The 26,281-nt window shown below is 43.2% G+C and overlaps 2 protein-coding genes across 4 annotated transcripts in view; one reads left to right on the top strand and one right to left on the bottom strand.

The window, feature by feature from the left end:
- Window positions 1-14,487, top strand: part of STARD9 (StAR related lipid transfer domain containing 9) — a 110,443-nt gene extending 95,956 nt beyond the window's left edge. For 2 of the 3 annotated variants that reach the window (XM_077322734.1, XM_077322737.1), the window contains 7 exons: window positions 2,338-2,434; window positions 3,651-3,823; window positions 7,860-7,924; window positions 8,024-8,232; window positions 10,176-10,255; window positions 10,707-10,865; window positions 11,754-14,487. In XM_077322734.1, the coding sequence (XP_077178849.1) occupies window positions 2,338-2,434; window positions 3,651-3,823; window positions 7,860-7,924; window positions 8,024-8,232; window positions 10,176-10,255; window positions 10,707-10,865; window positions 11,754-11,855 (885 nt within the window). In that variant the 3' untranslated portion in view covers window positions 11,856-14,487. Of the gene's footprint in view, window positions 1-2,337; window positions 2,435-3,650; window positions 3,824-5,000; window positions 7,925-8,023; window positions 8,233-10,175; window positions 10,256-10,706; window positions 10,866-11,753 lie in introns of those variants that run through there. The other variant, XM_077322736.1, reaches the window with a different exon arrangement.
- Window positions 14,488-15,129: 642 nt separating this feature from the next.
- The window catches only part of CDAN1 (codanin 1), a 45,840-nt gene continuing 34,688 nt past the window's right edge, over window positions 15,130-26,281 (bottom strand). The window contains exons 21-28 of the mRNA XM_077322738.1: window positions 26,202-26,265; window positions 25,336-25,414; window positions 22,991-23,151; window positions 22,455-22,562; window positions 21,262-21,325; window positions 19,048-19,250; window positions 17,112-17,219; window positions 15,130-15,930 (exon numbers count right to left, since the gene is read on the bottom strand). Of these exons, the coding sequence (XP_077178853.1) occupies window positions 15,805-15,930; window positions 17,112-17,219; window positions 19,048-19,250; window positions 21,262-21,325; window positions 22,455-22,562; window positions 22,991-23,151; window positions 25,336-25,414; window positions 26,202-26,265 (913 nt within the window). The 3' untranslated portion in view covers window positions 15,130-15,804. The remainder of the gene's footprint in view (window positions 15,931-17,111; window positions 17,220-19,047; window positions 19,251-21,261; window positions 21,326-22,454; window positions 22,563-22,990; window positions 23,152-25,335; window positions 25,415-26,201; window positions 26,266-26,281) is intronic.

Raw genomic sequence — 26,281 nt, 5'->3', positions numbered from 1 at the left:
CCCAGGGATCCTAAGGAAAAAGCTTGGCATAAGGTAGAATACATGCAGAGTTCTTCATATATATCTGGTCAGAACAAAATTATTTTAGGCTTTCTGATGCCTTGTTCATATCTCATAGCAGTCTATCACTAGGAAAAGAGGGTCAAAGTCAACAATCTCATTTTGGGTCAGAACATGTATCAGTAATGTGTACAAGGACCAGGGCCTACCAGCATCAAAAAACACCACAGCTCATTCTTCAAGAACAGCAGCCTCATCATAGTCTTTCTCTACAAGAGCCCTAGTGGAAGAGGTTTGTAGAGCTGCCATGTGGTCTGCCTTTCCCACCTTTGTCAACCATTACAGAATTGACCTGATAGACTCTGAAGAGACATCCTTCAGCAGAAGGTTGTTGCAGTAGGTGGTGGATCAGGAAGGAAGACGCGTTCTCTCCATGGGTAACAGCTTGGGCATACAACCAATCTAGATGACTTCCCCCACTGAAGGAGAATTAAATGTTGGAACCTACGAATAAATACAAATAAAAATATCTGAAGGTTTCCTCTCTTCAGTGGGGTGAAATTATCCATTTTCTGTTCAAACAAAAAAATAAAATGAACCTGATCAAAATATTTGTAATTGGGCCAAAGGATAGATTCAGATGGGTAGCCATGTTGGTCTGAAGTAGCACAATAAAATCAGAGTCCAGTAGCACCTTTAAGACCAACAAAGCTCACACCCTGAATAAATCTTTGTTGGTCTTAAAGGTGCTACTGGACTCTGACTTTATAAGACCAAAGGGACAGACAATCCAATCTGGGCCCTTTATGCACCCATTGGATAATGTACTTTCAATACACTTTAGAAGTAGATTATCCTGTTATGCACAGGAAAATCTAGCTGCAAAAGCACATTGAAAGTGCATTATCCAATGGGTGCATAATTGGCCCAGGAGAGACTTGCAAGAAAATTTCTTTACCCCTGCTTGAGGCTGAAGAAGGTATAACCTAACCAATCTGGATGACTTCGCCCCACTGAAGACAGGAAACCTTCAGAAAGGTTCCAGCATTTCATTTATTATTATTATTATTATTATTATTATTATTATTATTATTATTATTATTATTATTATTATTATTATTATTATTATTATATTTATACCCCGCCTCCCCCCGAAGGCTCGAGGCGGCTTACATAACCCCGTCCCCTAATAATAATAATAAAACCATAAAATGACAATAAAAACCAATAATTTACAGTAATTGTAACAGCGATGGCGTAATCTACTCATTTGCTCTCCGCATCCTCATCTACGGCGGGGGGTGACGCTCTCTACCGCCAGTTTGTGAGGGGCGGGCTGATCTTCTTTCCGCCCGGCCTCAGTTATAAGCCTGGCGGAAGAGCTCCGTCTTACAGGCCCTGCGGAATGCTGGTAATTCCCGCAGGGCCCTCAGCTCTTCCGGGAGCTCATTCCACCAGGTTGGGGCCAGGACCGAAAAGGCCCTGGCCCTAGTCGAGGCCAGGCGGGCTTCCTTGGGGCCGGGAACGACCAGTAGGTTAGCCCCCGCAGAGCGTAAAGCCCTGCGGGGGATATAGGGCAAAAGGCGGTCCCTCATATATGCTGGGCCTAGACCACGGATGGCCTTGAAGGTCAAAACCTTGAACCTGATCCGGAAGGCGACCGGTAACCAATGCAGCTGCCTCAGAACTGGCTGGATGTGAGCCCTCCATGGTGTAGCTGTGAGGACTCTAGCAGCCGCATTTTGGACGAGTTGCAGTTTCCGGATCAAGCCCAGAGGCAGGCCGGTGTAGAGCGAGTTACAGAAATCTAGTCTAGAGGTGACCGTTGCATGGATCACTGTGGCCAGGTGTTCGGAGGACAGATATGGCGCTAGTAGCCGAGCCTGGCGAAGATGGAAAAATGCCCGGCTAGCTACCTGTTTAACCTGTGCCTCGAGTGTTAGTGAGGCATCAATGGTCACCCCTAAATTCCTGGCCTGAGATGCGATATTAAGTTGCGTCCCGGTTCCGTTTTGTTGCGTTTTGTTAATGCAAGGTACATGTAGGAAAGCAAACATATGGCTATGTTGTACAATGCAGGCTTAGATCCTGCATTTTCCTTCACTTGAACAATGGTTTCTTTCTTTATGGAGGTGATGTCCCATTTTCTAGTAAGCTTCTTCAGCTCTGCATGCTTTCTGTGTGTGCAATGAACAGTGTTGAGTAAGCAGAAGGAAGCTGCAAGGTCAAGACCATGGGCTGCAAAGGACAATGAAAGAATCACGGGTTGCCTAAGAATGAGAAGCAGCTGGTAACTTCCACATAGAAAACAAATATTGTCTCTTTTTGGTCCACCAGGCTTCTCTTGAAGATGTAGAACACCCAAGAGGCCGCTCAGCTATTAGAAACCATCAAGTTTATATTCTTGAGCAACTGCAAAAGGACTCCACTAATGGTGAGGGCTAAATAAATTCATTCTGATCATTTCCACAAACGTGTGTGGGTTGTGTCATCTTTTTATGAAGGGTAGAAAAGCAAAATAGCAGGAGTTAAAAATGTTTATCATGTGTCAACAATTTGATAGAAAACTTAAAAATAACAGACCTAAATGGCCATAACACAATGAGGGCCATTCACAACAGCACAGTGACCGTATCTTTTCTCTCATGGTGTGGCCATTAACAGATGATTTGAGTCCAAGCTGAAGACTTTTTTCAGGCACTTGAACACCTTTACTTAACTCTCAGATACACAGAACAGTTAATTCTACAGGTCCATTTTTTGAGAAGGAACAGCACACAGTTTTTCCTTGGCTGCAGCAGATAACAGAAAGTAGAAACCTATGGGCCACATTTTTTCTAGGTAACATATATTGGTAACATACTGAGAACCTCCAAACTGAATTAACTCTCTAAGTCTCTCTTCACGTGCTGTAGTGTGTGCTACACAGTTGGTGCTTTCCCAACATTCTGTACGCTGAGTTTCCTTTGTGCATGTATTCCCCTTCCAAGGTTATAGATAAGAGATGGGTGAAACATTGTGGATATTTGTGTGGGATATCAATACCAAACCAAGAGGCTGAGATGGTGTATTGAGTAGTATCTGCAGAGAGTGAAGCTCTGGCATGAAGGGCACTGGGCTAGTGGCTTTTGTCACTGTCGGGGTAGCTCGTTTCTGACACGACCTAGAAGTGTCCTGAACTTACAATTCATTATCAGACTACAGAGACCAGTCCCCTTGGAGAAAATGGCTGCCTTGGTGGGTGGACTCTGTGACAGGGGTGGGCAAACTGTGGCCCTCCAGATGTCCATGGACTTCAATTACCAAGAGACCCTGCCAGCATTTGCTTAAGGGAATTGTAGTCCATGAACATCTGGAGGGCCACAGTTTGCCCACCCCTGCTGTATGACATTAGACCCCACTGATGTCCCGAACTCCTCAGGCTCCACCCCCAAATCTCCAGGAATTTCCCAGCTCAGCATTGGCAACCTGGAAAGGCCTGGCACAGGACACTGGGGGTGGGAGGATGATGTGCTAAGTGGACCGTTGATCCAATTCCATAAAGCTTGTTATGCATATCTAATTCCATAAAACCTGTCATGTATTTGTAAAATAACAAACTCCAATAACCAAGACTTCGAGTGGTATGGGCTGCTTGTTATCTATTTCAGAGATTTTTCGTACAACATCGTCATGTATAGAGAAGAGCAGTATCCAGTCATCGCTTCCTGCCAGCCAAAGGTTCTTTCAAAGCATAATTGTTTCCCCCAGTACCTTTCCAGCATCTCCTATGAAAGGATATGAGGATTTGTCTAAATACGTCTTGGCTAATGCTACTGCAGAGGTGAGATGATGAACATAATTATTCATATTTTATTCTTTGCCTACAAGAAAGGGTAGGAAAATAGAGAAATGTTATATTCTGCTACCTAATTTGCCCTATACATAGACAGTTACTTTACATATTTCATTTACTCTGCCCAAGAGTGTCAGTTAACAAATAAAATTAATAATAATAATAATACTCTACATGGAGCTAACCACTGTATTAAGGAGAAACCTGTACACAATCATGCATAATTGCTTTACTTTCTGCATATGTTTGGAAGCTAATCTGAATACTTTTTCAAAACATACAAATTATGGTGATACTAGGAAAAGAGCCCATTGTAAACGAAATACAATGGGCGCTAGAATGTGGGGGAGAGGGAGGGACAGGGCAGCGCGGAAAGGAAGGGCACCTTAGTGAGGAGGCGTCGTCGAGGGCGGGCGGCAGCGGTGGGGTGTCCTCGGCTCCTCGGCGTGCCCGCGGCGGCCATGTTGAGTTGCAGGCGGGTCTTGTAGAGCTCCGACTGGCGGGGTCTTGCTCGGGCGGCGGACTGACGCGGCGAGAGGTGCTTCGCGTCTCTCGCCGCGTTAGGCCGGGGGCTCCCTTGCGGCCGGCCTGACGCGTCGAAGGCGCTTCATGCCTCTGATGCATCGGAGGCGCTTTGCGCCTCCGACGCACCAGGCCAGCGGCAAAGGGAGCAACGGCACACGGCTCGCAGTTGCTGGGGCTGGGAATCGGAGGGACCATTCGGCAGGCGCTGCGCGCCTGCTGATTGTCCGTCCGGAGGAAGGGTCCAATCCGGACCCTTTCTCATCACGGACACATCCCGCCTTAGAACCCCTTAGCCATTTATTTAGTCCGTGGCGCCCGCGGCGCCACGGACAGTTTAAAGATAGGTACTTGGGTCAATGGTGCTGTGATTGTGCATGCAGTACTTTCCTGTACACACTGGTTACTGGAGAAGTTCTCATTGCTGCATGGCCCTAAGAATGGAGTACTAACATACAAGCTGCAGGAAATTTCAAATGTGATATTACTTCAGTGGGAGAAGGAAACAGAAAAAAAGAAACAGGAGACACTAACCGGCGATATGTCTCTAAAACAAAAGCTATAGGGATTGGCAGCCTTTATTATTAATCAGATGTATAATGTTTGTGCTATAAAAAGCTATTCTGATCCTTATTTCTTGTAGACATGGGAGCTGTTTCATGTACACAGGAGATTGTTTGTTCCCATATGGGTAGAAGATCTGTCTGCATTCTCTGAGCATGCTTATTCGCTTCTGCTGGTGAAAGCTCATGTGCACAAGATACGTATGATCACATTAGAGTGCAGGGAGCACATTTGATCAGAGCCATTAGAGAGAGAAAAAAGTATCAACCAACCTAAAAAACCTGAGAGCCAGTAAGGCATAGTGGCTAACAGCAGTGACCTCTCATCTGGAGAATGGGCTGTGATTCCCTATTCCTCCACACACAACCAGCTGGGTGACCCTGGGCCAGTCAGTTCTCTTGGAGGTCTCTCAGCCTCACCTACCTCACAGGATGTCTGTTGTGGGAGATGAAGGGAAGGTGATTGTAAGCCACTTTGAGACACTTTCAGGTAGTAAAAAGCAGGCTACAAAATGGAACATTGGTAATTACTGTGAATATTTTTATCGGTAGATGGAGGAAATCCAAACTGGGTTCCACAGGTAAGCCTATGCAAATGAGTCTTGCTCTCTAGCCACAGCAGAAGGGACCACCCTGTTATGTAATGTAAGAGTAACTGCAGTAACATGAAAAAGTCTCTTAGGAGTAGGATGTATTAAGAATAAAATGCAGGAAAATGTAACTTTTCAGAATACTGTAAGCATGAAGTAGGATGATATCAAATGGCATAAAGTGGGCGCAAGCATGCTGGTCACGCATCCTGCAAACATCTGATCTCCAGTGCATGAGCAAGGGGCCTAAGCATTGGCCTCCTTCCCTGTTAGTGGGAACATTTGAAAAAGCAGTGTTCCCAATTATGAGAAGAGTCTACCTGCATATACTTCTTATATTTGTAGGCTGTGAGATCACAAGCCATTAGACTAGCATATGTGAGGAAGGTGGCCAGCACATCTGAGCCTATTCCCCTATGCATACCTTGACTCCAGTGTGCATGAAGCGTGAGGAGGCCAGCTAATGATAGTATACAGACTAGTCCATTATTATATTATTCTCCTTGGTGCGGCTGCATCACCTTTATTCATGGACATGAAGCCTTCAAAGCAAGTCCTTATGTTCTATCTTCTGTTGATAGAGGGATGTAGGCCTTGTTCAATAGCAGTATTTGAATCTTCTTGATTTACTGCTGTCTGTTCATGGAAAGGGAACTTGTTGACCAAATGCTGCATCAGCCAAGGAATATAAGGAATGCCGCCCATACAATTCCTGTCATGTGTAGGGGTGGGGGAGCATTGTATAAGCTTTCTTAGGGAGTATGGTTTGGCATATGCAGGTGGAGAGACCTATGAGATAAGATGTTGGCTGTTAGGCCTCAACCATAGGTCTGGTGGAGCAGTTTGGTCTCGCAAGCCCTGTGGAACTTAGATTCTGCAAGGCTCTATTCTCATTCAGCAGAGTGTTCCAGCAGGCCATGGCTAGAGAAAAGGGTACAGGAGAAAAGCTCCTTTAAGGAAAAGTTCAGTGATGATATGTGTAAGAGAAATCTGGGCCCTCTCTTACCCATAGACAGAGCAGACAAGTGATATTTCAGCGTGTTTGACCTGAGTCTTTATTGAAGGATGAGAACCTCCTTTGTTGTTATAGAGAGCAAAGCTGAGTGATTCATGGAATTACTCCATGAGGCCCTTGATGATTGATTTGCACTAGTCAGGGGCTCACTATAACCTTTAGAAACATGTTTTGCAGATAAAAATCACACACATCTATAAATTACACATCTGTAATGACTCAATCACCACTTTTTGGTAGTTGAGTCTCAGATGTAAATAGAGCACTATTGAATTGCTATTGCTGGGATGACTTTCAGTTGTTGCAGTTCAACCTCTCACCCCTGTGCTCAGTTCTTGTTTCCCACGCATTTCACATCTGGCCAAAAGGGCTTGACAGATGAAATCCACAGAGTGGTAAAAATGCTTAATAGCCTAACAGCAGCATTTCAGTTGTCTGAAGGATATAATTGTATGACCCCTTTTTAAGAAACCATACTTTACACTGATATAAGGTAAAGGTAAAGGTGCAAGCACCAAGTCATGTCTGACCCTTGGGGTGACGCCCTCTAGCGTTTTCATGGCAGACTCAATACGGGATGGTTTGCCAGTGCCTTCCCCGGTCATTACTGTTTACCCCCCAACAAGCTGGGTACTCATTTTACCAACCTCGGAAGGATGGAAGGCTGAGTCAACCTTGAGCCGGCTGCTGGGATTGAACTCCCAGCATTATGGTCAGAGCTTCAGACTGCATGTTGGCTGCTTTACCATCCACAAGAGGCTCCTTTGCACTGGTATAGAGCCAGTCAAATCCCTTTTATTGCAGGACAGTCAAGTAGATGGGCATGATGCAGGTCCAGCATTTCCAGAATGAAACTGTTATCTAAACACATTTCACTACTGCTTCAGATCCATGTGTGGGGTGATTAAGGTAGTCTTTGTCTCCCGGTGGACCACTTTCGCTGTCAGAAAGACAAGAAGAGCATGACCCTGTTGGTTCTCACGGTCCTCTCTGCAACTTTCTATACAATCATGCTATCCTTTAGGAGCAACTGGTTGATTTGGGTGTCAGAGCCACAACTGGTTTGGACATCATTACAGGAATTTTTTTCTGACCCAAGGGGAACAGCTGGTTAGGGAATCCAGCCAGCATTCTTGTGGCAAATAATTCATGAACTATAGAATGAGCAGCCAAAGCAATGTCCATTAGTAATGCATTATCACTTACTTGTGTACCATTTAGAAGAGATACTTAAACACTGATTATGAGACTGAGATTGTTTAAAACATATAGGTTTAGTCAAAGTGGAATTAAAAGCATTTGGAATGTTCTAACCAGTTTTAATTGCTTCATAGGTTATGGCAGTATGTTCAAATGACCTGAGGAATCTTTACAGTGGCCGGGCAACAGCTGGTTGGAAGTAAGTTTTTAGGCCCAATACCTGTTAGGCCCAATACCTGTCAGGCTCACTCTTAATGTATTCTAATTACAAATCCACTTTGCTTTCTTTCTTATTCAGGTACCAATGTATGGAAAAGGATGTGCTAGTTTATTACAAAGCCTTTTCATCATCTGCAACAAAGCACGGGTTCTTGGGAGCAGGAGTGATTGACAGACCTCTTCCCACTGTGTTGTGTATGCTGAAGGACCCTAGCAAGAGGCACTTGTATGACAAAACCATTACCACAGCACAAGTACACAAGAAAATAACTAGCAGTATTGAGTTAGGTGAGGACATTCCTGTGCTTATGTGTAACAAATTAGTTCATAGCTACACTAGACTTAAGTTTCCTCATGTTGCTTATTTCTTCATGAGAGGTTCCTTTAAAATTCCAAAACAAGTAACACAGAACATATCAATTAAATACTGTCCTTTAGACAAATTGATCTTTAATTATGACAGACTGCCCTTAATATGTAAAAAGCCTATTAGATATGCATCTCCAAGCTATCTTGAAATTGTTATTTGAATAGCAAACAAAATTTTAAAACAAGCCTTTGAAAGGCTAAACTGCAAAGGAAAGAAGATGTGAAAGTCAACACAGGCTACACCTGCCAAAAGTCTATGCTGTATTTGATTGATCTTTTTAAAAACATCCTATGAGCTGGAATGGCCAGTCGATGTGTAGTAGTACACTGGCTTACCAATGGCATAACCTTCCTTGCCCAGAGCTGTGTGACACACTAGTGAAATGAATGAGGATAATCCTTTGAGCCTTCTCATCCACTTCTCATAAAAATTAACCGGGAGTTTTAAGGCAGGGACTTCCTCCAAGCTACTGTGAATAGGATGTTTGAAGTAATAAAGCTGTTTTCTCATTCACCCAATTTCTTATCTCATATAATTGTTTCTGTATTTTTAAGGCTACAATTTTTAAAGAATCAGCTGGGTAAAGAATGACTCAAGTCTCAACAGTTGCAAAGTAATATATGGGAAGAGAATCATGGCAACCTCCTCTCTTCAGCTGTATGCCTCCCTAACAGGGGTTCAGGCCTTGGTTTGCTGCATTCTCATTAAAAGCAGCTAAAGCAGTGGATCCCAAACTTTGGGCTGCCGCCCCCTTGGTTCCCTAGTGCCCCTCCCACACACACCACTTTCCTGGTGTTAGGTCTACCAGGACACACTCCAGTGCCTGCAGTTTTTTTGGTGGTTGTGCAGTGGTCATATTTTAGTCTGGAAAAATATATATATTTATAAAGTCATTTGTAAAAACCACTCTGGGGCTTTAATGGGGAAAAGACAGATGTGGAAAGAAAGAGAAGCAAGCAGTGGGAAATCCCATGGCCAGGAGCAAGCAGATGACTTTCCCTGCCTCCCAAGGATGGAGACCTTTGGAAAAGGGTTGCCAACCCTGGTTAAGAAATTCCTGGAGATCTGAGAGGGAGCCTGTGAAGGACAGAGTTTGAGGAAGGGAAGTAGCTCAGCAGGGATATGAACCCCTCCAGCTCACCTTCTGAAGCAGCTGTTTTCTTCAGGAAACTAAGTAGAGTTGGCTAGGTCAGCACTGGGATGGGAGACCCCCAAGAAAATCAAGGGTTGCTACTACCCAGAGGCAGGTAATAGCAAGCCACCTTGGAATGCCTCTCACTAGGAAAATACAGCTGCAGCAGGAAGAGTCAGACTGCTCCCCCCCCCCCCCCCCACTATCCCAACATTCACCACCAACACTGCAAATCTCTCCCACCTTTCTACTTGGCAAGAATTCAGCGGTATAATTTAGTCCTTTAGTGTAGTGGTCCTCAACCACCGGGCCGCGGGCCAGTGCCAGGCCACGAAGGACCTGGCACCAGGCCGTGGCTCCCTCTCCCCGCACCCCTGGAGTAAAAAATTTCCCAGGCTGCAAGCTTGCGGCCTGGCAAGCTTCTTACTGTGGGAGTGGGGGAGAGGGAAGTGGGGCCGCGCATGTGCATATACGCCATGCACGGCCGAAAACACGCATGCGCAGCACTTGCACGCATGCGCAAAAGTGTCGGCCAGGCAATCGCCCTTGCTGCTGCCACCGGTCCCCAGCCTCAAAAAGATTGGGGACCACTGCTTTAGTGACTAAAAATAAATAACTTTATGGATACCTTAAAAAATGTATGGCTGTTGCAACACAGTGGGAGGGGAGACATCTCTTAAGATAGTAAAATGGCCATAACAAAATTCTCCTGTTCGTATTTAATTATAGTGTATGTGGTGAGTGACATTTCCTTGTGTTACCAAAAGCAACCGAGGGACTTCTGCTGCATCTCTGTAGAAGCCAAAGAGGTAAATATACTCAAACTTTCATTTTCCGCTTGACCTGCACTAACTCAAAAAAGTAAGCAGCAATCTGGATCACTGATGGAAGTTGGGCATTTCGTTGCCAAACATTTTAAAGATCCTTTGGACTCCATGAGACACTTCAATGCAATCCTATGCAGAGATACTCCAATCTAAGACTCTTTGCTTCACTGGTAGAGGCTTGAACTGCCCTACACATGCTTGAACTGGTAGTGGTATAGAAACTTGTTTATTTTCAGTGACTCAGATCAGGCTGTTTTTTCCATTAATCCATAGGATGGCTACTTTTGCTATCTCCTTCTGTGTAGACCCGTGAAAAAGCCTAGCCATTCATTCCTATGTCCTCCTTAGTAATGAGGACTAGAAAATATCAGAGAAAAGTCATTCATTCATTCTTGACTTTAATCAACTGTGTTTGCTGTGGTGTTGTTTGCAGGAAAATGTGTCCATACTAGCTATCCAGTCAGTTTATGAAGAGTCAATGCCTCGTCCTTGTAAAGAAATGGTACGAGGAGAGATTTTGCCCAGTGCTTGGATATTAGAACCTGATACTATGAATGGAAGAGACATAACTAAAGTCATCTACATGGTCCAGGTAAGTGCACTGTCAAATCTAGAAACAGAGGATTGGGTCATTTGTACTTTCCAATGAGGGGAAAGGGAGGAGAGGCCTGTTTTTCCTTCTCACTATGCATTCTAGATCCCTAGGAAAGCCTTTTTGTGGATCGCAGAAAGCTGCTGGAGAAAAAGGGAGGCATGTGCTTCCACTCACAGAATATCCAGAGTCCACCCTGTTGATTGTAGAATACTAGACTGCTGTATTGGTGATTAGGCTTGATAGCTGGATTCTGAAAATTCACATTTGGATAGGCAGAGTCTTAATAAGTGTGCATTTCTCAAAGCAGTTACCTGTGCAAGAAAGTGCTAAATGTATAGGGATGCCTTTGGTCATGTTTCAGTAGGACCTGATTTTTATGTCATGTACAATAGGTAGAGTCGTACACACTATCCAGCTACCAATCACCTGTGAATAACTACATGCGCATTTCTGGATAAACTCCATTGCAACAAGATGAGCCACAGCAAACTTTCCTGCCCGGCCCACTGATCTCCACAAAATGCTGTCCCGGGGGATTGCGGGACAATCTGAGGAATGATAGGAGGGCGGTTTAAAGTAAGGAAGAGGAGAAAGTAATGAAAATTGCCAGGTTAATCCAGAACCTACCCCAGAAATGTTGATACCTAAAAATGTTTAGCTACAACAGCTTCATAAATAACTTTATTCTTAGCATTGTCACGAATAACTTATCAATACAACAAGCACAAATCTACAGTTTTTTTGAAAGATTAAAAAACAGGAATATATAAACCTAGGTTCTTTCTTGTTACCATTTCTCTAAGCAGGTTTCATTCTTTGCTCAGTGCATTTCTCAAAAGCACTTGCAGCTGCCGGCCTATTGGCTGAACCTTTCTATTTCTTTAGGTTGACCTGGGTGCCCCAGCCATCCCTGCAAGTCTTCTGAGCTCTGTTGCCAAACGGCAACCTTTGGTGATAGCTAGACTAGCTCACTTCCTCGCTGGCTAGGCATGCAACGTCATTCAATTTATCAACCCAGTGTAAATACCAGCAGCGCCAGGATTACAGTGTAATGGCTGGCTTCAGAACTGCAAGCAAGCGATCCCAGAACATCTAAACGGACTGAGCAGCACCGATATGGAGCATCTGGTTTTGAACACAGCCATCAGAAAGGCAAACTTTAATCAAAGCATTTACTTTTTAAGGTCTTGTCCTCCCGCTGAACATCTCTACAGAACCAGTGATCAAACAAGACTTGCTCCTTTTGCAAGCATCTAGTTTTGAATTGAAAAATTTCTCCAGTCTTTGGAAGACTGCTGGTGCAGCAAACTTGAATTGAGAAGTAGCAGGTTTGGGGTTCATTCTAGCAGCCCTTCACCGCTGCAGCAGATACTGTAATGTCCTTTGCAGGGCCCTTGGCCAAAGGGTGCTTGCACATGAAGAATTAATTTACTAATTGTGTTTTGTCAGCTTTCTGGTTCGATAAGATGATGGTCCCTTTCAAGGTGAATAACAGTATGTTGACCTCTTCCATAGAAGCTGTTTCATGTATGGCTCTGATGTAGCAGAACCAGATGGTTGAGATTTACTCTCAGTCTGGAACACAAACACAACTCAGGTAGAAAAGACTGTTGCAGAATCACCGGAACACAAAGTTGCTGTGCTTGAAACTGGATAGACCAAATTCATAGCTCAGAAGCATGAGCATAATGGTAGATATTAGTTGTGTCAGTCAGTGACGCAGTAGTTGGTCCACCCACTAGATTCCCAGTCCTCTTGTTAAAGAGTAGCAGGACTCTAGAATTTCGGGATATTTACAGAAATAACCTTAAAGCCGTGTAAGCCCACACTGACCTGACCAGGCTGGAACTGGCCTCAAGTGTGTTTCCCCTCCCCTCCCCAACCACAGATCAGCGCTTGAAGCCATTCTTTGTAATGCCACTCCTGACTTTCTCTTCTGTAGCCTTATTATTAGTAGTATATTCCATAAAACCCTCCAATGACACAACTGCCTTTTGCAGTTCTGCTACTCAAAATCTGGATTGTTGGGGGCAAATACTTTATTATATCAAATAATACTTGTTTTGTTAATATTCCTGTAGTTCTGTTTATAATAAATTTGTACAATTTACACCTGTACACACACTGTAAGTTAGTCTCATAGCATGCTTTATTCATGTGAAGATGTAAGTTACTTGATTCAGGTTGTTGCTAAAAATAGAGCTTTTAGAAGCCTAGTACAAACATGGTAGCTGTTGCATCATTTTCTGCCACTCTGCTCTAGAAAGCCAGCTTCTTGAGACTAGTGATTCACCTGCAATGGTTTTATTGGCACTATTAACTGCTCCCAACTTATTTATAGCATTCTGGTAACTATGGAAATAATAAACTCCTTTTCTTGTGGTATCAAATGACACAAACTAGTAGGTAATTGGTGTGAGAAACTTTAGTGATCTTTTCTTGCAACAGAAAGGAGGATAGTGGCATGAAAGATGAAATGCGTAGGCAGTCACCAGCTAGTATGAGCTTCTAAGAGCTATGTACGGGATATCCAGGGGGGGGGGGGTTCTTCTCCAGAAGCCACTTCCTTTTGGGGTGGTTCTACAAAGTTCTGCAGATACCCCTCCCCCCTCCAAGAAAAGGAGTCAACAACCAGCCTGTATCAAGAGTAAGGATGGGAATAAGTTACTTTATCACAATTCACAAATAATTGATTCAACTGGAGATTGAATGTGACTGTTTAGAACAACCAACCTTAAAAGCCTTTACTTGGGAGTAAGCATCAAATGAAGTAGGATTTACTTATGAGTAAATATGCAACAGCTCAGGCTGTTAGCCCAAATGGTAAGCATCTATCTTTTCAGAATTCAAAGCACAGAAATTATGTTTAGTAATTAAGCTTAATAGAGCATGGCCAAACTAAGTTATTGTATAGCAAAAATACTATGAGATAGTTTACAACATCCAGGCCGTAAGTTACTTAGATGTTATTGGGACTGGGGAAGGAAACTTCTGTAAACTACTCAGAGTACCAGTAAAGCAGATCATAAAATGTGAATTAGAGACATATTTGAGAATCTATTTCCAGCTAAGGACTTTGTATATGTTAAGATTTTTTTCCCTTTATTATTTTTTTGGGGACACGGCCCTCTGTTGATGAACCAAATAGCAGGAACAACATCTAAGAGGGACTTCTCTTCTTAATACAGATGGTGCCTAGTGAAGGGTAATGTCTTACTGTACAGTGCATCAGAAGTTTATTTTTATAAAAGCATACAATTGTTTTTTCTATGTTTACAAATTAATTTATTTATATATCCTTGTTTTGAGGTGGTTTTATATGCTTAAGCTAATTATTATTTTTACAGGTATTCAATTAATGTATGCTTTCTATAAATAACTGATACTTTAAAAGTACTATTTATATAATGTTTGTTTTTGCAAATATAACACTATGGTACCTGTGAATGCTTAGAATGGAAGAGTCTATTAAAACAGGGCAAAACTATTTTCTGTGAACTCTTGCTCAATATGGGAGAAAACACCCATTTACTGTACCGTATCTTTAGCCCATACCTTGCTTTTAACCAAGATTGCTATTTTCATATCCTCACAATAAATAGTTTTCTAAATACGGAAATGGCTGATACCAGGTTTTTTAAAATCTGTTTTGGATATTGTGTATTAAAAACAACTCTAGCATTACCTCTGCCTGTTACACACCAGTTCTTTCAACTGCTTTAGTTATCACATTTCCCCATTGTACATATATCATCATTAGTCATAAAAAGCAATTACCAGGACTCTTGGCAGCTGGTGACTGCATATAACAGATAAATCCACACTGATGGGTACAAACCTGATGCTATTGGGCTAACAGCGGCCTCCCTTTGTTATTTTCTAGAAAATAAAGATCTTGAAACAAAGTCACACAGAAAGATTAAATTCTGTTTCCTGAAATCATGTCTTGCATCCAGTATAGGCAGCAGGAAGAAGCAGCAAGCCCATGTTTGTCGTGTACAAATTAACTATGTCTTGCTTTAAGAATGAAAACAAAACAGGATTCCTAAGGACCATATTCTAATGTGTTGAAGGAAACAGGAGGGAAAGGGAGACGCACGGCCGGTATGAAGCTAAGTGCCGAGTACTGAAGAATGTTTTGGAATCTGTGTGTGCTGACTAGACCCTTTAAAAGCAAGTCTACAAAGTTCTCAGGAGGAAGGGGCATCCTAGGAAGAGGCCATGCCAGAAAAATTAATATTCAAGCTCTGAAGTTGCCATCTTAGAACATTATTTTATATTTAATTGATTTTCAATTGGTAAATAATTAACAGTTCATAATTATACTTAACTAAATGGTTCTGGTTAATACTGTCTTCACAATACAAAGTAAAATGTCCCTCATTATTAGAAAATTCCAAATACAAAAGGCTTTGTCCCCCTTTTTTCAGAAGGCATTGAAGTGCCCCCCCCTTTTTTTTTAAGCTAACAGACAAGCTGTCATTTGATTCCTGATGCAATGGCAGTATTTTTAAAACATGATTTGAACTTTTGAAAGGAGACAACTTAAAACTTTTCAACTATGCATGCTTGATCATTAAATAGTAGTCTCGCGTGAGGGTTTTCCTCTCAAGGCAACAACAGACTTTACTAAAACACGAGAGTTTTTCCAAGTGACAATCCCAAATGTTTAAGGAACCCACCCTTCCAGCTGTTTGCACAACTATATTCCCAACTTGTGGGTACAATTCTTTTGCTTTCAACAAAGGAACAGATTTGATCCTGCAGTTCCTATTAAGGTGCTTAGGAGGTGTCCTCTTGAAGCAGCGTACGTTTTAACAACGCAGGACATCATTTTGCAGAGAACAAGATGGAGCACCCAGATTAATGTCTGTGCAACCCCCCATGCCAGAGCATTAATGAACAGAACTGGCAGCTCTGAGACTTTGCGCCTGCACTAGCTTTGGGCTGCCACTGCTCCTCTGGGCTGTCCCAGCAATTCACAAGGGACAGACTTTGGTTCTTCAGTGTACTTCTCAGAAATGAATATTCTTAGCAGAGCGTCAAACTCCTTGGAAAAGTCCTGGAACAACAAAATGCAGAGCACAGTTACACTTATGTAATCTATGGAAGAATATATTGTTCCTTAGCAAAAATATGAGTCACAAGTCTTAACCCAGCTAGTCACTACACTGGCACATTTTTCTGCCAGTCTTGTTCATAAGATAACAGGACAAAGTCTGGTAGCACTCCAAAGGCATGTTGTTTTTGGTTTGGGGTCCTCAAGTCTTTACACTTATTTGTTCCTCTCAGTTACCAGTTCCAGCGAAATTACAAGCTCTGAACCCTTCTTTAAATGGTGAAAAGAAACACATTTTTTCAATTACATTTGGAGGCTACTTTTCAACAAAAAGACCCTCAAAGCTTACTGAAGTCGAGACAAATTTAAAAGTTATTCATTGTTAAATTTAACTAATTGACAAGGTGAACTGTATGTTAAAGATTCAAGTGGGTAGCTGTGTTGGTCTGAAGCAGCACAACAAAACAAAATCAGAGTCCAGTGGCACCTTTAAGAGAAACAAGATACCTTGAATAAATCTTTGTTGGTCTTAAAGGTGCCACTAGACTCTGATTTTGTTTTGTTGTATCTTAAAAAGAGAGAAAAATAAGCTTATTTACTTCACTTATACCCTACTTTTCTCCCTAAAAAGGTAAAGGTATCCCCTGTGCAAACACCGAGTCGTGTCTGACCCTTGGGGTGAGGCAACTATGATCTGGGAGACCAAAAATAGGAAGAAAAAATAGGAACACACCTTGTGTGTTCTGGACACTATATTTCTTTTAACACAGCCCCAAATCCTGTTTGCCTTTATAGCTACCAAGTCACACTGCTGGCTCATGTTCAGGCTCCCAGATTCTCATGATTCTGGCTCATGGTTTGGGGGGGGAGGGTGTTAGAGCAGGAGAAGGGAAGCTTACTTCTTCCTCATAGAGAGAATTGGGGGTGAAGTGTTTGTACATATTCTCTTTAACAATCTACTAGTTTCTACCTTTGCCAGGTAATAAAGGTACTTGTGAAGATGAAGTAGCTATTCTTGATAGGCAAAGATCATTCATAGATATGAATGATCTTAATAGAAAAAAAATGCAGGCATCAATCACAGGCCTCCCATCCATGTCCCCTTCACATCTCTAGCTTTATCAATTGGCCAGAATATGAAGCTGAAGTGTTAAGGAAACACAGGCCAAAATACAAATACTTACTGCAGGCCATGGAGATTTTTGGAGGTCATGCAAACATCGTTGTATCTCCACATCTGACATTAAACCATAGTCAACAATGCCATGAAGCATGAACAGGAACAAGTCCCACTGCAAGACAACCAGGAGAGTTAGGGCCTCCAGGAAGGGTCCTGACTAGCTGTCATAGAGTGGAATCCTGCTCAAGTGGAAATAGCTACCAACAGTAGAAGACATCCACCGTTTACAACAGAACTAGAATGCCCAGTATCCCCAAACAGAAACACTCCAGAGGTCCACAATGCTTAGATCTTCAATCTAAGGATTGCATTAGTGCTTTAATATATCAGAAAGCATGAAGAAAAAAAAAGGTTTATGAATCCACACATTTGCACCTGCATTGGAAAACTAAGCTAGGAGTCATGTATCACCTTTTCCTTCAGACCAGTCAGCTGTTGGTAAGTTTCTCCAGGAATTCTCTTCCAGACATTGTTTTTACAGCTTTTAACAGAAGCCATACACAAAGCACAAATATACTGGGAGTAAATGTGAGCCATCCTGAGTCCTGGGGGAAGGTCAGCATAGAAAATGTAACACAAATAACATTAATCTATAGGCTGGTGGGAAAGAACACAGAATATGAGAAGTAAAAGAAAACAAAGCTGCTAATTGGGCTACACTTTCAGGCGAGGCCAGGAAATTCCCAGGCTCACTTTAGTCCTAGGTAATGGCTCAGCTCCCAAGCTGTATGAATGCAGCTAATTCAACATGTCAGTGGCACAGGTGGAGTGACCACCACAGATCAAACAGGCTGAGCTACAGGCTGAGCTTCTATACCGTCTAAAGTGCTGCAATTTATAAAGGAAGCAGCTAAGGGGCAAGTCAAGTGATAAACTGAACAATTTTATGCCTGCAGTAATCGGCTCTTAAGGACGCATCTGGCAAAGCATTCAGTGATTTGTAATAAGATTCAGGAGAGTAGCCGTGTTGGTCTGAAGAAGCAAAATAAAGTCTGCGTCCAGTGGCACCTTTAAGGTCAACCAAATTTTATTCAAGGTAGACAGAAGATTTCATGTGCATGCATGTAAAACTTGGTCGGTCTTAAAGGTGCCACTGGATTCAAACTTTGTTCTAATGATTTTAAATAGTTTATTGTACATGTGTTAGTATGAATCATGACTATGATCTCTGCAGCATTTCCTTGCATTGTCCTCTACTTGGCTTTAACCGTATGCTTGCTTTCACATTCCATACTTGCACACTACAATCTGCAGAAATATTATTTGGCTCATCTCTGTTTCTAATGTATCTCACTGTTCGCTAAACAAATGAAGACAAGCATCCCTCTTACTGACATCATTAGTTTGAGATACCAATTACAAAGAGCAATAAGATCAATTAAGTAGGTTAGAAATAATTCGAGAAACTCAACCCCAAGACGGAGGTCCTGTGGCTGGGAGGCAGAGGGCAGGACCAGGCAGAGCGCTTACCCACCCTGGCAGGAGCGCAACTTACCATCGCGCCCCAGGCCAGGAATCTGGGAGTGACCATCGATACCTCCCTGACTACGGAGGCTCAAGTCAAGAAAGTAGCGGGTCAGGCGTTTTTCTATCTTCGCCAGGCCCGACTACTAGCGCCCTACCTGTCCCCTGACCACTTGGCTACAGTGATCCATGCGACAGTCACCTCCAGAATAGATTTCTGTAACTCGCTCTACGCCGGCCTACCCTTGTCTCTGATCCGGAAACTCCAGCTAGTGCAAAACGCAGCTGCTCGGGTCCTCACCGGTGCACCTTGGAGGGCCCATATCCAGCCTGTGCTGAGGCAGCTGCATTGGTTGCCAATTGCTGCCCGGATCAGGTTCAAGGTTCTGTTTTTGACCTTTAAGGCTATACGCGGGTTGGGACCCACATACCTAATTTATTATTATTAATTAATAATAATAATTCAAAAGCCCCACCTCACGCGGTTTGTTGTCTGCAAGGTATGCAGTGTTCCTCCTGCTGAAGAAGAGCTGTAATGGCACAGGTGCCTCAAAATCTTCTTTCCACATGGAGAGCAAGGATTTGAGCAGGCTACAGACAAGGTGGTTCTTTGCTTGCTGCTGCTCCTGTTTCTTTGGCATGTGAAAGGCTGGCCCCAGGATAGGAACACGATCTGAAACTGACATTTTCAAAGTTAGGAAGAAGAAGAAGAGTTGGTTCTTATATGCCGCTTTTATCTATCAAAGCAGCTTACAGTGGGGCAATTCCTCTCTTCTCTACTTCTTCAACAGGGGTGGTCAAACTGTGGCTCTCCAGATATCCATGGACTACAATTACTATGAGACCCTACCAGGATGTTGGCAGGGGCTCATGGTAATTGTAGTTCATGGACTTCTGGAGAGCCACACTGTAGTCACCCCTGTTCTACAACCTCCACAGGAGAAGAGGAGCCATCTTAGAGAATAGTTACCCCAAATGCTTTCTACTTAACCTGAACAAAATATTCAACCGAAGTAAGGACAGCACTGAAAATTGTAAGAATACCAAAGAAGCAGTTTTTAACTGCTGAAAAAAATCCCTCTTTTGGAACTTAACTTGCACTCAAATCATCTTTTTATGGTGGCCATTCTGCTTCAAGTGTTGGCTTATCTGGCTTTTGGATTGGTTATATAGCAAAAACCGCCTAGCTTGCTCAACCTGATTACTTTTGTGGAGCTATTGCCAGGGGAGGGGGCATCCTGGGGTCAGTTCTTCCTGACCTCACAATGGCCTACCAACACCAACTAAGTATCCCCCCCTGTTTTGTTTCACTGGGTTCAGGAGAGCCTTGGTTTGCAGTGGTTCTGTTCCTTCTAAGTGGAAAGATCTAAGGAAGTGATTCTAATAGATGTGCTCAACCCCTAACATGCCCAAGTTTTGCAGAGCTCCATCTTCCCTTCCATCCTATTTGACATGCACACAAAACCACTAATAGACTTCTGGAGATTGAAAGTCCAGTGCCAACATCTGGATGCATGATGGAACAGTCCTGCAGGTCCCAAAGTGTTTCAGCCCTCCAGTGTGTCTAGGCATCAGCAGGCATCCTGAGTCTCTACCCAGCAACACATCACTCTCCAAATAACCCTCTTAGAGGGGTTCTTTCTCAGGTCTCCTTTGTTAAAGGTAAAGGTATCCCCTGTGCAAGCACCAAGTCATGTCTGACCCTTGGGGTGACGCCCTCCAGCGTTTTCATGGCAGACTCAATACGGGGTGGTTTGCCAGTGCCTTCCCCAGTCATTACCGTTTACCCCCCAGCAAGCTGGGTACTTATTTTACCGACCTCGGAAGGATGGAAGGCTGAGTCAACCTTGAGCCGTCTGCTGGGATTGAACCCCCAGCCTCATGGGCAAAGCTTTCTGACGGCTGCCTTACCACTCTGCGCCACAAGAGGCTCTCCTTTGTTACACAGGTTTAATTAATGGCTTCAATTGGAACAGCTCATGTGCCAAACAATGGCTTTCATTCTGCCAAGAATTTACCACAGGCAGTTAGGTTTCTGGAAGAATTGGTTCTTATATGCCGCTTTTCTCTACCAGAAGGAGGCTCAAAGCGGCTTATGATCGCCTTCCCTTTCCTCTCCCCACAACAGACGCCCTGTGAGGTGGGTGAGGCTGAGAGAGTCCTGATATTACTGCTCGGTCAGAACAGCTTTATTAGTGCTGTGGCGAGCCCAAGGTCACCCAGCTGGCTGCATGTTGGGGAGAGCAAAATCAAACCCTACACCAAGCTGACTCTTTACCTGCAGAGCACGAGTACCTCACTTCCCCTCTTGCCCAAAAGCCCCCCCTCCCTAATGGTGCTCCAGGGACTTGAAGGACCTTTGTAACAGCATAAGTAAAGGCTTTCACAGGGAGAGGAATCAGCTGTTACTATATCCCTGTGTACATATCTGTCTGGCAGGATCCAATCCAATGTGTTTCTGTAACTAAGGATTCTATTCAGTTAACCATCACGCCTCTTCATTCCCCTCCCCCTAATGCAGGTTAATCATTGCATTAATAAAAGAAATAATTGCCATGTGATTTGCTGTACTGATCCTGTCTTGAAAAGTTCACTAATGCATAGATCAAGCATTATTCCACAAAAAATGAGACATCAAAACAAAAGAAAATAGGAATACTGTTAAGGAGGAAATGTTTTCCAGAATTTACCTAGAAGAGAAGCCAGCTCGACGGTGCATTTAGCTAGCTGTTGTTCTGATGCTGGGCATATGAACTGGGGGGAAATACAAAAGATACCACAACACTGAAAAACTGCCCATCAAGAAATACTGCCACAGTTCAGACTTCTTAAATGCTTTGTATTATTTATTTATTTGTTTATTATTAGATTTATATACCGCCCTCCCCGAGGGCTCAGGGCGGTTTACAGGAAACAGGAAAAGATACAAATGTAAAGTATTACATAGAATCATAGAGTTAGAATATCATGAGTGATATTGTGAGTGCTCACACCTATATACTGCAACAGTGACTTTAAAACATGCAAGGAGGGTCCACATCCTTTTCTGACTGCTGCTCAGGTATTTGAAAGGGGAAATCCATTACTAATACATATCTGCTGATTTCATAAATATGTGGCATGAATGTGATTAATACCTACGAATAAAAAAGGAGCTGGTGGGGGGAAGCAAACAAGAACCATATTTTAACTCGGGATAAATGGAGACAACCAATTAGACCAGCATGCTATAGCAGTAGTTAGAGCAGCCTTTCTCAACTTTTTTTTACCATTGAGGAATTCCTGAAACATTCTTCAGGCTTCAAGAAACCCCAGAAGTGGCACAATTATGCAGAATATGGTTGGGAAGCATTGTTATATACCCACCCACCATGTCCAAAATGGCCAGTGATGGATATGGAGGGGTGGGGAGGGGCCCTGGGTGGTCTTATCACCTGATAAATGTTTAACAAATGTTAAAATATATATATAAATTAATTAGCTTCCACCCGTTCAGGAAACCCAGAGCTATCAAGAAACCCCAGGGTTTCATGAAACCCTGGTTAAGAAAGCCTGGGTTAGAGTGTCAGGCGAGAACATGGGAGACCCAGCTTCAAATCCCCGGGTTACCATGGAAACTTACTCAATGACCTTTGGTGAGTTACTCTCTATCAACCTCAACTACCTCATGGGCTTTTTGTGAAGATAAAATAGAGGAGGGGAGACTGAGGTAAGATACTTTGGTTCTCCACTGAGGAGAAAAGTAGAATATAAATACCAAGCAAACAGACAAATATTTCACCGAAAACATTACTAAGTTGTCAATACATATCACAGAAATATGGAGTCATTTTACCATCAGTATAAGGCTGCCTCTTTTAGCCCAGATTAAACCCATTTCTACCTTTCTGCACTGAAGGGTCTGTCTTAGCCTCTCCAATAAACCTTCCAGGTGGAGAAACTCGACTTCTTCATCTTCATCCCGTGGGCCCACAGTAATACAAAGGACATCCTAGACAGAACAGTATTCGTCACTCATAATACATACACTTTTAATATATACATATGTTCTGGCCTCATAGAAAAAGTCTTGTAACTACACAGAAAAGATTGTGTTTTGACATGGTACTTCTGAGAGGACATGATACATGGACAAGACCATCAGCTCCATCCACCCTGCTTGAGATTCATCTTTTTCAATAATGCTCAGGGCTGAGAAAATGGGCCATGCAAGCAAACTAGGAGCAGGCTGGATGGTCGTTATTTAGGAGTGATGACTGGGGAAGGCACTGGCAAGGCCACCCCATACTGAGTCTGCCATGAAAACACTGGAGGGCGTCACCCCAAGGGTCAGACATGACTCGGTGCTTGCACAGGGGAAACCTTTACCTTTACCTTTAATAGAGATTAAAGAGGAGAACAGCAGCAGCAGGTCCATACCTTGATTTCATTGATTATCTGGGAGGGGAACATTATCTGATGCCGACAATCTGGAGGGCAGCTTTTCTTTCTCTGAACACCTTCATTGGCACCAGACAGAGAGGGCCCCTGAACTTTCAACATGCGCCCAAAGGTGGCTTTTACTTCTCTCTTAATTAAAGCTGTAAAGAACAAACCACAGCACTCATTTCTTTTCACACATAGCAAATGGGAACATTGATACCGCTGAATATGTAGATCCACTGGTACCTTCTCCACTCCAAGTCTGCTGCTAATACTGTAATATTTAGAGAGCATGTTTGGCATTGCAGAAACTACAGAAGTGATGCAGCTTTTGTCCACAGAAATCCTAGCAGGTACACAGAAAGTTAACAAAGGGATGAAAGGTTTGCTTCTTGCTCTCTAGGAGCCCAGAGTAAGGGGCACAGTAGGGTGGGGCAAAGAGATGCATTATAAACCCTTGGTAAGCATAAACAACAGGTCACGTAACGACCATGTCCCTTTTCCCCTCCAGCTGCTATTCATGCAAGCCCTTGCTGCTGCTTTTCTTCCTGCAACAGTCCCTCCTTCTTAAAGACTGTCTCCTTTTCTTGCAAGCTATGAATATCATCATCCCTTCATCCTGAAACCCTGGATGCTGCCTTTGTGCCAAAACTATTAGAACTTCTAATGAGAGCCAGTTTGGTGTAGTGTAGTGGTCCCCAACCTTTTTATCACCGGGGACCGGTCAGTAATTGACAATTTTACTGAGGCCCGGGGGGGGGGTAGTCTTTTGCCGAGGGACATCGCCACCAGCTGAGCCCCTGCTCCACTTGCTTTCTCACCGGCGCCCCTGAATTTCCGCCGCCCACTGGGGGGTGCTGCCAGCAGCAACTGCACAGTGCCACAACAAGGGGGAGCCCCAGCCATGACGGCCACTGGAGGGCACCAAAGGTGAGCTGGTGGCAGGGCAGCCCCCGAGGCAGCATCCAGGGAGGAGGAGGAGCTGCGGCCCAATACCAAATGATCCACAGATCGGGAGCAGTCCCTGAACCAACTCTTCTTCTCAGCCACATCATTTTGGTCTCATTAAAAAGGATGAGAAGGCATGAAAGACAAGCTTCTACACAGGCATCCTATGGCTCCCCCCTTTCTCCTCCACCATTGACTGGAGACCTTGGAACCACACATGGCTTTTGAGTACTCAACGTATCTGCGGGAAGTAATTATAGCAGTCAGACTTTGCAATGTGGGAAAAATTTAGTTTCTGCATTAAAGAAGTCATCTTCTATAAAAGTGCAGCAAGAAACATGGAAGAAGATCAAAGAATAGAAATCTAGAAGGTTTTCTAGGTGCATTTTACATAATTTGTTTAAACACAGAGCAATTGCACTGTGTTTTAGATGTGTGCAAACACTGACTTTTATGGAGGAGGTCTTCATAGATCTCATTACGCAACGACCATTTTTCTTTCATATCTTTTTAAAAGAATACATTCCCTTGCACCTCAATGGACTTTAATCCACTATTTCGCTTCTATTTCCAGTTTACTCTCCTTTGTACCTTACAGATGTAAGCAGAGGTGGCACTCTTAACTCAGTAGTCTCCCATAATGATATCAGGACACAGATATTAAGTTACTGTAATCCAGACTAGTACAATACACTACCAACACAAAACTAGAACTAGAAATGTGCATAGCCAATATAATATGTCTGTAGTCTTTTGTTAGAGCCTCTTGGGGCACAGAGTGGTAAGGCAGCCGTCTGAAAGCTCTGCCCATGAGGCTGGGAGTTTGATCCCAGCAGCCGGCTCAAGGTTGACTCAGCCTTCCATCCTTCCGAGATCGGTAAAATGAGTACCCAGCTTGCTGGGGGGTAAATTGTAATGACTGGGGAAGGCACTAGCAAACCACCCCGTATTGAGTCTGCCATGAAAACGCTAGAGGGCGTCACCCCAAGGGTCAGACATGACTCGGTGCTTGCACAGGGGATACCTTTACCTTTACCTTTTTAGTCTTTTGTTAAAGGCTTGTGTACATATTTTGATTAAAACAAAATTTTAAAATAGCTGAAATTTAATTGTACAAATATTTCTATTAAGTCCTTTTAACCTAAAATAAATAAAAAATGAAACGGGGCTGCAAGATCACAGTAACTAGGTACACCCTCAAAAATAACTAGGCTGGCCTGGATGTAAGTGCCATCTGAAAGATGCCGTGCCTGAAGCGGACCAGGGATCACCAGTATATTTTTAAAAATTAGATGCATTCCCATGGCCACCCCAGTTTTAATAACTCTCAAGCAATCACACCACCCCTGGTCACCTGGAGGTTTAGACTAACTCGGCCAAGTTGTCCAGCTTACCTGAGATGTTGGTGGAGAGCCAGCTGCAGGCCTTCTCAGTAGCTAACCCCACGGCAATATTTGCTGCACAGCTCAAAACCTTAGGGGAAGAGCAGGAGAGAGGTATTGCTATTCCCACTGGTGCAATCAACATTGCACACATCCATCTCAACAAATCAATATGAATCTGAAGCAAACAAGCAATTGCATGGAAAATTCTTCTAGAGAGCCATCTTGGTGTAGTTGTAAAGAGTGGCAGCTTTTAATCTGGCAAGCCGGGTTTGATTCCCTGATCTCCCACATGCAGCCAACAGGATGACTTTAGCTCTCCACAGTACTGGTGAAGCTGTTCTGACTAAGCAGTAATACCAGGGCTCTCTCAACCTCACCTACCTCACAGGGTGTCTGTTGTGGGGAGAGGAAAGGGAAGGTGAATGTAAGCCACTTTGAGACTCCTTCAGGTAGAGAAAGGCAGCATATAAGAACCAACTCTTCTTTCTCTTCTTCTTGACAGAAAATTAGACAGCTACAGCTGGCTGCTGCTACTAAAGTCATGCAACAACCAGGGAAAGCCCTTTACCTGCTTTTAGCTTTTGATCTGCAAATAAATACGCTTTTTGGCACAGCTTGTTATAGCAACTGAATCCTTCTAACTGCAAAAATAGCAGAATTTGCAAAAGTAGGGAGGCATTGTTAGGTCCCAAAAATTGCAAACTGCTGCAGTCACTTTAACATAATTAATAGAAACAAAATGTTGAGATATTGCAAACTTATCAACAGAAATTTTCAGGAAAATAAATAGATTAGAACAAAGTCACAATGTCATAAAGAAACCAAACTTTCTATTGCACAGAACCAAAAAGGTAAGCAATCCAAAATGTACATACTGCTGCAGTTATCTCTTCTGGCAGAAGGATTTTTACAGCCTCAGGACCTTTCTTCCTGCAAAACCTATACATATACAAGG

The sequence above is a fragment of the Paroedura picta genome, chromosome 2 (assembly GCF_049243985.1).
Source record: "Paroedura picta isolate Pp20150507F chromosome 2, Ppicta_v3.0, whole genome shotgun sequence".
Classification (NCBI taxonomy): Eukaryota; Metazoa; Chordata; class Lepidosauria; order Squamata; family Gekkonidae; genus Paroedura; species Paroedura picta.
This window is presented reverse-complemented; position numbering and strand designations above follow the sequence as displayed.